This window comes from Eschrichtius robustus, chromosome 14 (assembly GCF_028021215.1).
Source record: "Eschrichtius robustus isolate mEscRob2 chromosome 14, mEscRob2.pri, whole genome shotgun sequence".
Classification (NCBI taxonomy): Eukaryota; Metazoa; Chordata; class Mammalia; order Artiodactyla; family Eschrichtiidae; genus Eschrichtius; species Eschrichtius robustus.
In genome coordinates, this window is record NC_090837.1 from 3,547,893 (window position 1) to 3,562,055 (window position 14,163).

At 45.1% G+C, this 14,163-nt stretch overlaps 1 protein-coding gene across 4 annotated transcripts in view; it reads right to left on the minus strand.

The window, feature by feature from the left end:
• Window positions 1-14,163, minus strand: part of GLT1D1 (glycosyltransferase 1 domain containing 1) — a 106,036-nt gene that overhangs the window by 16,168 nt on the left and 75,705 nt on the right. For all 4 annotated transcript variants that reach the window (XM_068562887.1, XM_068562888.1, XM_068562886.1 and 1 more), the window contains 3 exons: window positions 10,069-10,112; window positions 8,546-8,666; window positions 1,058-1,156 (listed from right to left, as the gene is read on the minus strand). In XM_068562887.1, coding sequence (XP_068418988.1) covers window positions 1,058-1,156; window positions 8,546-8,666; window positions 10,069-10,112 — 264 coding nt within the window. The remainder of the gene's footprint in view (window positions 1-1,057; window positions 1,157-8,545; window positions 8,667-10,068; window positions 10,113-14,163) is intronic.

A 14,163-nucleotide genomic window follows, 5' to 3' on the forward strand; every position in this document is an offset into this window, starting at 1 on the left:
GCCCTGTATATCAACCCCTTCAGCCCACATCACACCTCTAAGAGCAAGAGTCATCATTAGCTCTTGTAATTGTACGGCGGACAGGACGGAGCTTGGAGACTCAGGCTACACGCCCTGCACAGGGTCCAAAGGGCTTCAAGTGTAGGCACATCCTTGGAACCTCAGACTTTGTGACCGGCACCCCTTCACACATGTCCTGGGAGGTCCTGGCACACAGGTGTGCCCCAGGTGACATTGGGTCCGCCAGCTGTGCCCACTGTCAGCTGCATTCACCTTTGTTTTAATTTCAGATACACATGTATCAGATGCACACATGTATAAACACAACTACGCTGCCTCTTCCGTACACTGCTTTGAAGGATTGCAAGGGATCAGCTATCTGGCAGTCTTCCGAACACCAGGAGATGTCCTGGAAGTGTTGGATGGTATCTGAAGCGTGCCTGCTTCAGAAACCAGAAGTCTGTTTGGGAGTTTGGGGTTAGCACATGCAAACTATCGGGTTGGCCAAAAAGTAACATCTTACAGAAAAACCTGAACAAACTTTTTGGCCAGCCCAATACTATCTGTAGGACGGATAAACAAACAAGTTCTACTGTATTCAGTACGCTGTGATAAACCATCATGGGAAAGAATATGAGAAAGTACGTATATAATGTATAACTGTCACTGTGCTGTGTAGCAGAAATTAACACAATACTGTAAATTAACTATACTTCAATAAAATAAATTAAAAAAAAAAAAAAAAAAAAAAAGAAGCCAGAAACCCAAGCATGTAAGAGGGGAAGGGACTGGCTCAAGGTCACGGTGATCATCACCAGCGGCCTCAGAAACAGAACTCAAGTCTCGGGTTTCTTGAAAGTCCCTAGGTTTCTTTTAGGGACACGTCCAGGCAGCTGCCCATGTGACAACAGTGACACTGCCCCCACACACTCTTCTACTGATTATAGAGGGAACGCCAAGAGCTAATCACAAAGACGCAGATCACAGACTCTTGATCACCGCACACAAACGAAAGCTACTCAGACCAGGTGAACATGGGGAAGTTGCTCTCCTTCACCTGAGGGTCGGAAAACAGCAATCCTGTAACTTCGTGCTTCACCACTGCCGCGTTCCCAGGGATGTTCCTTGCCAACACAGGGACTTCCAAATCCATCGCCTAAAAGGACGAAAAGAACAAAGGAGAGGTGGGCGATCATGTAAGAGCTTCTGTGGCCAGATGAGCCAGTCTGTGGGAGAATAACGTCTTAGCTTAACTGGACCTCTGGCACCGCACAAAAAGTACCCCAAAAGCTTGCCGAAAATGATTTCCCAATCCAAACCCCAGATTTTCCAACTACATACTGAATCTTAATGACTGACTGTATTTGCGAGTCTTGGGAAACTACATATTGTAATGGTCTGTCTGACATCGTTACCGCGATGTCACAAAGAAACCCTCTCTCTCCAAATGTTCAGTCGACACTTCTTCGGCGGCAGCGTGGAGTATACCTTTTTAACCACCATCGTTACTTTCCCCGATGAGTAATTTTCTTCCAGCGCCAGCCATACGAATGCCACCAGGGCCGCACACGTCCCTTTGGCACGCGCACAACAGTGAGGAGAAGCACGATTTATCATTCCGATTATCCACTAGGCAGCCTTTCCAGTCCCAAAGGGCTGGGATCAGCCAGGCTGGGGCACCCCATAGTCTGGCACAACCCGGCATCGAGGCCTCAAAAAGATGCCCAGAAGCGCGGCATGCAGTGTTGGCCTCACCTGCCCGGTAGGGGGGCACTTAGAAACATACAGGATTAGGCCAGCCCTTCCCAGCTCCATTTCAGTTCTCTACATTGACTCTCCCATGGTGACTTTCACAGGGGCCAGCCCAGCTTTCATGTGACCGGTGCCTTTCAGCAGGTGAGAGGGACATCCCTTCACACCTTGGTGTCCAGAGGCAGCCCTGAGGGGATGCTATCCGCAAACCAATATTCTGGCTCTTACTGTACACAAGGATGTTTTAGGCACTCCAATTCGGCAGGCGGTGTCTAATTTCACGTAATAAACAATTTGGTCACAAAGGGGTGACATTCGGTTTTCAGAAAGGTAAAGTTCCCCAATCTCAGCCGCTTAGTATATTACCATGGGAAGCTCTGAAACCAAGGACTTCACGTGGCACAAACGCCACCAACGCCCAAGTGCCCAGAGCCATGTGTGACACATAGTTAAGAGCTCAGCCAATGCTTGCGGATCAAATGTTCCAGAAGCATCTGAACGTAAATTAATTATACGTCGATGGTTCACACTATGATCGTCTTCTTGTCAGCAGCCTTCTTGGTGAGCGCACCTGGTCTTCCGGTTCTGTGTCGCCTGTATCTTCCCAGTATACGTTGGGTTTGAGATCCAGGCCCTGGATGAGGTCAGAGGAGAGAGGACAGCCCTCCTTTCTGCCCCCCCGAGACGATGCTGTTCCCACCATCGGGGAAGGCGGTGGAGCTGGCCGGCTGCTCGGACTGGAGCCCTCCTGCTCGTCCCCCACTGCACAGCCCCCTCCCCAGCACCGCAACAGCCTCTCCTGGCGGCCTTTCATGGTCACAGAAAGTCTCCGAGTCGTGCTATTCCGCTCTTATCGTGCAGGGTAAAAATTGGGACCTTCCACTGTCACTACATTCAGGAAGCTACAAACAAGGAAACTCAGCAGCACAGGCAAAAAGTGACCCAAACGGCCGCATCTCAACATTAGGGTCCCAGGTGCTTTATGAACCCACTGGTTGGACCTTGGGTTCTGACATACCGTGGGTGCAGTCTGGTATTTTGGAGAAGGGCACAAGCCAGGACTTGTGAGACCTTGGTCTTGCCCTGGTGGAGGCTTTGCCCTCGACTAACACGGCGGGTCTCAAATTCATTGCTCATCAGTCATTCTGGGGAAACGGAGTCGAAGTTCGACACCCGGTACCGGACCTCTTCCTGGGCTCCAGTTTTGTCATTTGGGAACGAGAGGCTAAACTTTCCAGAGTAAATGAAAATTTCAGATGTCATTCTGCACAAATACCACTTAGGTGGTTGACGGCTTAAGCTGACATTGACCATGTAAGTTACAGGGTCGTAATATAGTCACGGTGAGTGAGACGACATGATGCCTGATGGCTCCGCTCCCTGCTCGTCGCCCTGTTCAGGTCATCAGCGCATCCAACTGGCATGACCCACTGTGATTCCATTTCCAGGCATCTGTCAAGGGACCGCAGAATCTTCCACGTAGATGAGACCTTCCAGGCCGTCTCATCTCACCCCACCGTCTCATTTTAGAGGGGAGGCGCGCTAGAGGCTGATGACACGTGTCAGGGCACACGGCTAGCTCTGTTCTCATCGTTCTCTGTCCCAGGTGGGCCCTGAAGCATCTTCCAATCCAAATGGTACATTTATCCACTGATGTCGTTAAGCACCGGTGTATTCTGGAGAAACTGTGGCAGACACACAGATTGAGAGGAGATTCTATAAATACAGATATGAAGATGTAAATGCAGGTCTATAAAAGTAGCCATCAGAGAATCTCAGAACCGGCCGATCCTGAGGGAGGACAGAGTTTCTATCCCTGTTTCAGCAAAACAAAAGAAAGATCCTGTCATCCCTCCCGTAGTACAGACTTACTTGTATATCAACCAGTGCACGCCAAGCACCCAACACACAAGTAAGGCCGTGGGCCAGTGAGATCACCCATTCCTTGTCCCTCTTTCAACAAATAATCATCAACCTGCAAAGGGCAAGACACAGGAGGTTTGGGTGATGAGACCAGTTGATTAAAGGCGAGTCAAAGAGGTGGTAACGTATGGTAGTTTAGCTTTGCTCAATCCAATGAATATTTATTGATTATTGATGGTACAAAGCTAGACTTTGGGGGAGGGTTCAAGGTTGCAGAGGATATGCTCCTTGCCTTCAAGGAAAACTGCAGTTCAGCAGAAAGGATGAAATTCAATCTGGAAATGTTGCCATTTGCAATGACATGGATGGACTTGGAGGGCATGATGCTAAGTAAAATAAGTCAGAAAGAGAAAGACAAATACTGTGTGATATCACTTACATGTGGAATCCCCCCCATAAAAAAAAAAACAAACAAAAAAGAAGCAGACTCACAGATACAGAGAACAAACTAGTGGTTACCAGTGGGGAGAGGGAAGGGGGAGGGGAAAGATAGGGGGAGGGGGTTAAGAGGTACAAACTACTACATATAAAATAAATAAGCTACTAGGATATATTGTACAGCACAGGGCATATAGCCAATATTTTATAATAACTCTTAATGGAGTATAACCTTTAAAAATTGTGAATCACTATGGTGAACATCTGAAACTTATAAGGTACATCAACTATTCCTCAAAAAGAAAGAGAGAAATACAGTCTGAGTCTTGAAGTTGTGAGTTGGGTGGAGGAAGATGATACTTAAATGTACTCTGAAAGCAGTATATTCAGAGAAAACTAATTTCAAAGTCCCCTCTTAAAAATAAACTGTCTTTAAGAAAGGAGATGTCTTGATAAACAGCAAGGATTTACCGTATAGCACAGGGAACTATATTCAATATCTTGTAATAACGTATAATAGAAAAGAATCAGAAAAAAAGAATATAGATACATAGATAGACATATGTATAACTGAATCACTTTGCTGTACACCTAAAACGAACAAAATATTGTAAATCAACTATACTCCAATAAAAGAAAAAAGAAAAACAAAGAAAGGAGGCATCTTAAGAATAAGTAAGCACATGGAAATGCTATTTTCATAGAGCCAAGACATGGCATTAAGGAATCAGATGGTTGATTCACAAGTCACTTTCTTCAGGTGTGAAGTCACCTCTTTAAAAACAAACTGTGTCTGCAAGAAAGGCAAAGTCCCAGAATACAGCAGTGCTGTGAAGCTGGTCCTGATGAGAACCGGGCCTGGCAACGTCTTGGGCGAGACGGTGTTTGGAGATGGGCGAGCTCGCCCTCTGAACCCCTTCTGGTCGTGACAGTGGAGGGAAAGGGGCAGTGGAGGGGGTCGGGCTTGGAGCAGAGAGTCGCTCAAACCTGGAATCTGGGGCCCCGTTTTGGGACAAAAAAGAGGAAACATCAGAGCTGAAGGGGCACCTAACAGCCGGTCGAGTTTGCAGTTACTGAATTTCTCTTGCCCCCCGATGAGCTCTTCAACCTTCCAGCAGGTAGGTGGAAGCTTCCTGTTTGACCTTTTTAAAAAGCTTTGTTGCTGGTGCACCGTCTTCAGCGGGGCTAACAGAGGTTTCCAGAGACACGGCCCCCAGTCTACACGCAGAAGAGCCTTTGGAAGCACGGCCGCCAGGGCTCCGCGTCAGCACAGCCAAGAGAGCTTTTGCAGGGCGCCGTCACTCATACCGATGGTTTCTTAAGCTTCAGAGGGAATTCTGATGCACACCCGAGGTTGAAACCTCTGGGGTCCAGATTTCCTTGCAGAGAGGTCTGCGTGCATTTCAGTGGCCTTAACTGGGCATATGTCCAGCACCATGATCACTGCTTGTCACGTGGGGACGCGGCTGGTCCGAGGGCTCCATTGATGTGCATGCACAGTGCGTTTGGATCTGACACCACGGAGTTTAGAGCGTTTCTCGACGGGGATGCCAGTGGCATCTTGGGGACAGACCTTTGACGCAAAGACCGTCCTGCACGTTGAAAACTACTTTGCCTGTCTGCACTCCCTCCCCGCCAAACTAAATGCCAGTAGCAGCCTCCTAGTTGTGACAACTCCAAAAGTCCTCCCGTTTTCCAAGTGGGAAGGGCGCAGCTCTGCCCCACACACTTTTGAAATTAGCCAAAATGACACAGGGTCACAGTTATCCTTGAAAAGCCCTGAAATGAATCTTTCATCACTAGGTCCTGGGCCTGGAAGCTAAGAGCCCAAGAATTACCTTCTTACTGCTCTTTGCTTTAGAAGATGCCTTCCTCTCCTCTGGGCAGTGAAAACTTTGACCTGGAGGTTGAGGGGTGTGTGTGTGTGCGCTCCAGGGCAGGGAGGAGAGCCCAGGGAGGAAGAGTGGGATAAGCAAATAACTTTCTGGGACTTCCCCGGCAGTCCAGTGGTCAGGACTCCGCGCTTCCACTGCAGGGGGCCCAGGTTCGATCCCTGGTCGGGGAACTAAGATCCCGCATGTCACATGGCCAAAACAAAACAAAAATTAATGATAATAATAATTTTTTGTATTCTTCTAATTCTGTGTAGAGTTCAACTCCATAATAAGCCCAAACTTGAAACAACAGATTCTTTGTAGGGGTGTCTACTCTAGTGCCCGGGCATCCAGCTAACGCTTGGTTTTTGGAGTTTATCAGCAAAAGAAGTGTGTCATAGCAAATGGATTTTCACATGCTTCCATGACAAAACAAAGCTAATTCTGAAAGGTCAAAGCATCCCTTCCTTCAAAAGTGATACGCACTTATTCTGTGATTAACCACTTTGGTTCTTTGAATTGATTCTAATGAAATCCACCCTCCAGGACTCCTCTAAAATCAGTTTCATTCAAAACCCTCAGCCCAAAGGTTATTTTGGAATTTTCAAAAGGAACACAGTGTCGCCATTTGAAGGCAGACAGAATTGCTAACAGCTGCCTTTCCTTTGAAGTAAATGGAATTTGACAGCAATTCATCTGCAATGAACTGCTGTGTGTGCTGGTTATAAAATCATTCCCAAATTCCACTTTACCTTTTCTTAAGAAGTTGGGGGAGAAAAAAAATGTGTATTTACATACAAAGGAGCGATTCAGCAATGGCTTGAGGATGTGGTACTGTAAGAATGTACATGTTTAAAGCTAACAGGGAGAGTACAATGTATCGCTCCAGTGACTCTAGTCGAAAGCTGATTCTAAACCACAACGGAGATTAATGCTAATCATTAGGCTTAGACTGAGGTATTGAGGTATTCAACATCTGGCTGAAGATGAACACGTTACAAATCCAAGCTCTGTGCTTTGAAAGCTTCTGAACACTGGAATTACAGGCGTTCCGTATATACTACCCCTGCCCACAATACTTTGTTTTTGGTTTTCTTTGTTTGCTTTTTTAAATGATGCCACATTCACAGAAAATATTAGGCATGCGACATCAGTCATTTCTTAAATTTAGGGAGCGTGATTTTTTTTCCAGCTTTAATTATTTACCATGGTCTCTGAAACACTGAAATTCACAAATTGTAACTTTGGATGGTAAATTCAACTAGCATCCAAAGGAATAAATGGATGTTACAAATACTTATGATGAAATAATAGCAGCGCTCTAAGTAGACCCTGAAGTAAGAAACCAGCGTCCTGAGAAAGGGGATGTGAAACACGATTTAAAGACCTGGAGGACCAATCGCCAAACGTTTCTGTTTCTACAGCAAGTTTTATCATGCGCTAACCAAGAGGACTTACAAGGCATCTATTGTGTGAGAACTAAAGGAGATTCCATGCGAGGGATGGCTTGTGATTTAATGATATGAAGAAAATCCAGCACTGAAAGCTGGTTATGACGGGAGGGACGGAGTCTCCTCTTTGCTAAGATCACTCTTGAAAAGGAACCCAGTGTGCTGTGAACCGACAGCAAAATAAGGGAAAGGAAAATCCTTTTGCATTAGAGGCACGCTGGGGATTACTCAGGTCATCAGCACGAAGCAGTTTAAGATATCCTGGTAAGACACCCCATCACGTAAAACGCTCAGTGAGGAGAAGAGATTGCAAAGGGCTGTGAGGTTGGATTAAGTCCCTCTAACCCAAGAGCTGATACACTCAACCCAGAGGCTGCCAGGATCAAGAGCAGGGGCTTTTTATTTCAGCCTCTCCCTGCAAAACACAGATAACTCCAGCAACAGACTGCAGGGCTGTGCTGGGCTGTGCACACTTAGCCCAAGTAGCGTAAGAGATTTTCAGAGCTGAACACCAGACAGAGAGATGAGGTCCACCCTCATCCCCACCGCCTTGTGCATCTGCAACTACTCTCCTTCGTGTAGGAAGCCCCACCCCCTGCCATGTGCACAAGCCCAACCCTTTCTTTCTGTTTTTCTTTGGCTGTGCCAGTGCCTGCAGGATTTTTGTTCCCCGACCAGGGATAGAACTCGTGCCCCCTGCAGTGGAAGCACAGAGTCTTAACCACTGGACCGCCAGGGAAATCCAAGCCCAACCCTTTCTTATCCCCTAAATTCTGGGATCACAGGACACACTGAAAAGAGGGAGAAGAAATCAAGACAAAAGGAGGCTCCCTACAAAACACACCTTCACCCCACATCCTGTCCCGACCCTTCATAGCCTCAGCCGCCTTCCTGTTGAAGCTAAGTGGCAAGTCAGAGAGGCAACACTATCCTAGTTTTATTTCAATTTGTAGCTGGCAAGGAAAAATGGCAAGGAGAAAGAAAATAGTATTCTTAAGTCCCAGACAGAACTTAAAAACGACTTTAGAAATCCCGAGGAAATGCCGTTTCACTTTGTTAGCTTTGAGAAGGGCACAACTTTATTGACAAAGGCATCACCTCCATAACTGAGAAAAGGGGTGATGGACAATTTCATATTTCCACTTTCAGTACCCGTTAGATCATTACCTCCAGGATTGCGGCTGACATGCCTTCAGAGACAGAGCTATTCACCACTGCGAAGCAATTCTTCACGACCGCGTGGAGGTCTTCCTGAGCCATCTCCCCGATCAATCGTACCCCAGCGGTCCTGGAACAACATGGAGCAGAGAGACAGCTTACGGCTGGGAATCTTACGGGGAGGGGCTGGGAGAAGGGGAGACGACAATTTTGGAGAAATACCCTAGATCCACAGGGAAGCATTACTGCTAAAGGATTCAATACAGAAAACCATACTGGAGTGAGAATCTATTCTATATCCATCCCTGATAAGAGAGAGAGGAAACCTGTTAACACACCCGCTGTCATTCTGAAGTCCTCTGACCAAGGAGACACGTGCTTCTCAGATACTGGACGTCAGAGGTACAGCTCTTGCCATTTTTTCTCTGAATGATTTAGAAAACAAACCTTTCCTAATAATGCAACCTTTCTTCAAATTCTTTTTTTAAAGATACACAGAAAGAGAATCATAGATGTATCATAAACAGAGAGAAATAGTAAAATAGAGAAACTCAACCAATACCCAGGTTCCCAGCACTTTGTCACATAGGTTTTGTCTTGTTTTCTTTTTTTTTTCACCCAAAAATACAGACATTCTTCCCCATCCCCTACCCCTCTCCACCAGTCTCAGGATTTTGAGGTTATCCTTTCACATAATTGGTTATACTTTTACATACATGCATTCTGTATCTATGAGCAACATAAAGACACCTGATTGCATATGGGGATGAAATCAGTTTTCCAGTCCCCTGGGGTGATGGTGTGGCCAGTGAGAGGAGCTGGAATCCTGGGGGTGTGAGTAAGTTCACATAAAAAGGGGCTGACCCAAATGGGAGGTAACCCTTCTGGCTCTTGTCCTTCCTCATCTCCCCACTTAAAATTCGGAATGTGACACGTGATTTCTACAGCCACTGTCACCTTAGGGATGGAAGTCACAGGAAGGGACTGCAGGACGGCAAGACAGGAGCTGAAGTCTTACTTGGTCCTGGACCAACGACCTCAGATTTTTTTTATGTGAGCAGTTAAGCCCCAGGGTGTGTAAGCCAGTGTTATTGGGCTACTGGCAGACAAATGCAATTGATAACAAAGACTCTGACAAACTGCCCTCTAAAGGGGTGGCAGCAATTTTCACCCTCACCAGCAGAGGTTTTAAGTCTTTTCAGTTTTGGCCAATGTGATCAGTGACAATTGTAACCTCAAAGTGGGTTTCCTGGGAATTTCCTGACCTAGTGAGGCTGCACGTCTTCACACGTGTGTCCGTGCTGCCGCCCCTTAGGGAACTGCTGATGCTTCCAGGGTATCAGCTTCCTGGCTTGTAAATGGGGAAAATAACAGTGCCTAGGATGGCACAGGATCACCCTGATCGCACAGGCGATTAAAGGAGGAATTATTAGTAAACTGCTGGGAACAGAGCCTGGGACACGGCGAGGGCTGGCAACTGGGATCATTTATCGGTCACTAGGTTTCCTCTCCTGCAAAACACCTACACTTACCTCTTTACTTTGGCTTTTACTTCCCTTGTGAACACTGGATCAACCTGAAAAGGGACAAAGATGAATTTTAGGAAAAGTCAGAAATGAATCTAAGTCTCAAGAGAATTGCAGATTATGGCAACAGAGCCAAACGTAACAATTCAGAAAGGGAAAAAACAAATCAAACAGGAAATAATACTCCTGAGTCCAGCTACTACAAAGTAATAAGGAAAAGAGAAGGACTTGAGAGAAAGTTTAAAGAAATATACATATAGAGTCGTCCCTCAGTATCCACAGGGGGTTGGTGCCAGGACCCCCTCAGATACCAAAATCCGCGGATGCTCAAGTCCCTTATATAAGATGGTGTAGTACTTGCATATAACCTATGCACACCCTCCTGTATACTTTAAATCCCTCTAGATTACTTACAATACGAATATAAATATAAATGCAATGGAATAGTTGCCAATGCACAGCAAATTCAAGTTTTGCTTTTTGGAACTTTCTGGAATTTTTTTTCTGAATATTTTCAATCCATGGTTGGTTGAATCCGCAAATGCAGAACCCACAGATACAGGGGGCCAACTGTATTCCTGTTTCCTGTTTGGCCTGTAAGATAAGAGCCTGGTGAAGCCCCAGGTACAAAAGCGCAAGAGCCGTCCACCCAACTCAAGGTCTTGAAACAGAAGTCACTTATAGTCAAGGGAAAATCTGACAACACAACACTTCACTGAAAGGATTGTCGGGTTCATTACAGTGGTGGATTTTGTCATAAAACCTTTGAGGCAGAAGGAGTTGGAACCCTTGGTACCTCTAAGACAAAGGATCTGACCACATTAAAATTTTATTTCTAACAGGGAGCCTTCCCAGACACACAATTTTAAACCAAGGGCACATCCATGAGCTGACACATGGGAAACAAAATGTTGTCTGTCCATACAACGAAATGTTATTCAGCCACAAAAAGGAATGAAGGACTGATTTATGCTACAACGTGGATGAACCTTGAAAACATGATGCTAAGTGAAAGAAGCCAGACACAGAAGGCCATACATTGTGGCTCTTTTTACGTGAAATGTCCAGAATAGACAATTCCATAGAGAAAGAAAGTAGAGTAGTAGTTGCTAGGGACGGGGGGGTGGGGAGAATGGGGAATGACTGCTAATGAGTGTGGAATTTTTGAGGGGGTAATGAAAATGTTCCAGAATTAGATAGGAGTGATGGTAGCAACACTTTGTGACTATACTAAAAACCAATGGATTATATACTTTAAAATGGCGCATTTTATGGCATATGAATTATATTTCAAGTTTTAAAAAGCCAAGTCCAGGTCTTCCCTGGTGGCACAGTGGTTAAGAATCCGCCTGCCAATGCAGGGGACAGGGGTTCGAGCCCTGGTCCAGGAAGATCCCACATGCCGCGGAGCAACTAAGCCCGTGCACCACAACTACTGAGCTTGCGCTCTAGAGCCCGCGAGCCACAACTATGGAGCCCACGAGCCACAACTACTGAAGCCCACGTGCCTAGAACCTATGCTCTGCAACAAGAGAGGCCACCGCAATGAGAAGCCCGCGCACCGCAACGAAGAGTAGCCCCCGCTCGCCGCAACTAGAGCAAAGCCCGCGCGTGGCAACGAAGACACAACCCAGCCAAAAAATAAAAAATAAATAAATTAATTAAAAAACCAAGTCCAACTTTTTAATTAGTTACAATCTAATATGCTTGAGTCTGCATTTCACTCCTATTTCACATCTGGAGGAAATGTGTCCTTTGGGACAGGCACCGTGTTTTGTCCTATTGCATCCCTGGTGGTCAATATGTTTGTTGAATTAATGCAAAAATTAACAGCAGTGTTTTCAAGCTGATCCGCTATACCAACATTTTTGACGCCATGTGTTTTTAAGCAAACTTGTATGTAGATATCCAGAGGCCAGAGAGAGAGGCGGTACAGGCTGAGAGGGGCTCTGGAGACAGATCGCCCGGGTGAAGTCCCCCCCAAAACCAGCCACTAGCCACGCAGCCGTGCACACATTACTGGACGTGTCTGGGCCTTGGGTTCTTCATCTCGTAAAATGAGAAACACGTTCAGCGCTTACAACTATTTCTGAGACATAGTAACTGCTATACAAGTAGTAGAAGAACACAGTTAAATATCAAAGCCCTTCTAAAAAGAATAAGAATGAAAGCTGCAGATTGCACCACTAATACAAAAATATGTATACACTTAATCTCAAATGCGTACGTTCCCAGTGACACTGCCACACTTCTCAGCAAGAGAAAGACACCCGAACACCTGAAGGTAAGCATCGTGTCCACGGAGGAGCACACCTTATTCCCAACCATCAGAAGCCAAACTATAATACTCTTTGTGCACAATGAGCTCTTCTCAGGTAAATTTACTTACTGAGGTACCAAGAGGATCTTAAGGGATACGGTTCCATCTGTCACAGCGTTCCTATAAGCCTAGTTAGGATGGAGCTGCAGAATATATTTATCACATCTGGTTCATCCAACTGCAAACTCTTCAATGAAACAATCAATAGACTGGTTTTGCCCTGCACCACCCCTCCACTGGTTTTATTAACAATGAAAACAATTTTAAAATAACTGACAAAATATTCTTAAATTTATGCACGTGTAAGACAAAATTCTAAACGTGTCTTCAAAGACAGAGGCAGATGAGGGTGTAAACACATTTTACGAATGCAGTGTCTGCCGGCTTGTCCTGTTACTGCTGATGAGCTTAGAAGTGAAAGCAGATTCAATTTCTATTCTCGTTCACACTTCACCAGTAGGTACCAGGAATTACAAACCAAGTCAGTTTAATGAATATGATATCCCTAGAGAGTTTATCATACTAACTGAATAATTTTGTGTTTTCCAGAAACTTCATTTAAGTTCCATTTGGCAAGGAAATGCTGTGTGTGTGTGTGTAACCCCAAATCCTTCAAACTACTCATACGCCTGAGATGTATCCCAAGGAACCAGAAATGCAAAGCACACTTACATCCCCGAGATCATGACATCACTTTGACGGCGAACACAGCAAATCTGGATGCCTAAAGAAATTGAAATTATTCCTAGACTTTTTTTATAGCTTAATTTATTTTAATAACAAACTTGCAGGAACAGTACAGAAGACACAAACCACTAAACACATGTATGTAAAGCAACTCAGAAAACTGTAGTGAATGGATGGAATCTACCATACGATTAAAATGCTGCAAAGACCATTTAGTTGCCATCAGCTGGAAATTTACTTGTTTTAAATATCATATGAGATCGCTTTATATGGAATCTAAAAAAATGATACAAACGAACTTATTTACAAAACAGAAATAGACTCACAGACATAGAAAACAAAACTATGGTTACCAAAGGGGAAAGGGAGGAGGGGAGGGATAAATTAGGAGTTTGGTATTAATAGATACACACTACTACATATAAAATAGGTAAACAACAAGGTCCTACTTTATAGCACGGGGAACTCTACTCAATATCTTGTAATAATCTATAATGGGAAAGAATCTAAAAGAGATACATGCATGTTTATATGTATAACTGATCCACTGTGCTGTACACCTGAAACTAACACAACATTGCAAATCAACTATATTTCAATAAAAATTTTTAAAAACAGAAATTTACTTGCTTTAAGAAAATCCAAATGCTGGCATTATCCAGAATATTTTAACAGGTTTATTTATAATTTTTATAAAATTCAACTTCTGAAACTTGTTTGCTGAAACATTATGACCTGAATTACTGTCTCTGCTTTTACATTAAAAATTCACATACAAGGACTTCCCTGGTGGCACAGTGGTTGAGAATCTGCCTGCCGATGCAGGGGACGCGAGTTCGAGCTCTGGTCCGGGAAGATCCCACATGCCGCGGAGCAGCTGGGCCCGTGAGCCACAACTACTGAGCCTGCGCCTCTGGAGCCTGTGCTCCGCAACAAGAGAGGCCGCGATAGTGAGAGGCCCGCGTACCGCGATGAAGAGTGGCCCCCGCTCGCCGCAACTGGAGAAAGCCCTCGCACAGAAACGAAGACCCAACACAGCCATAAATAAATAAATAAATAATAATTTTTAAAAAAAATTCACATACAAAATGAAA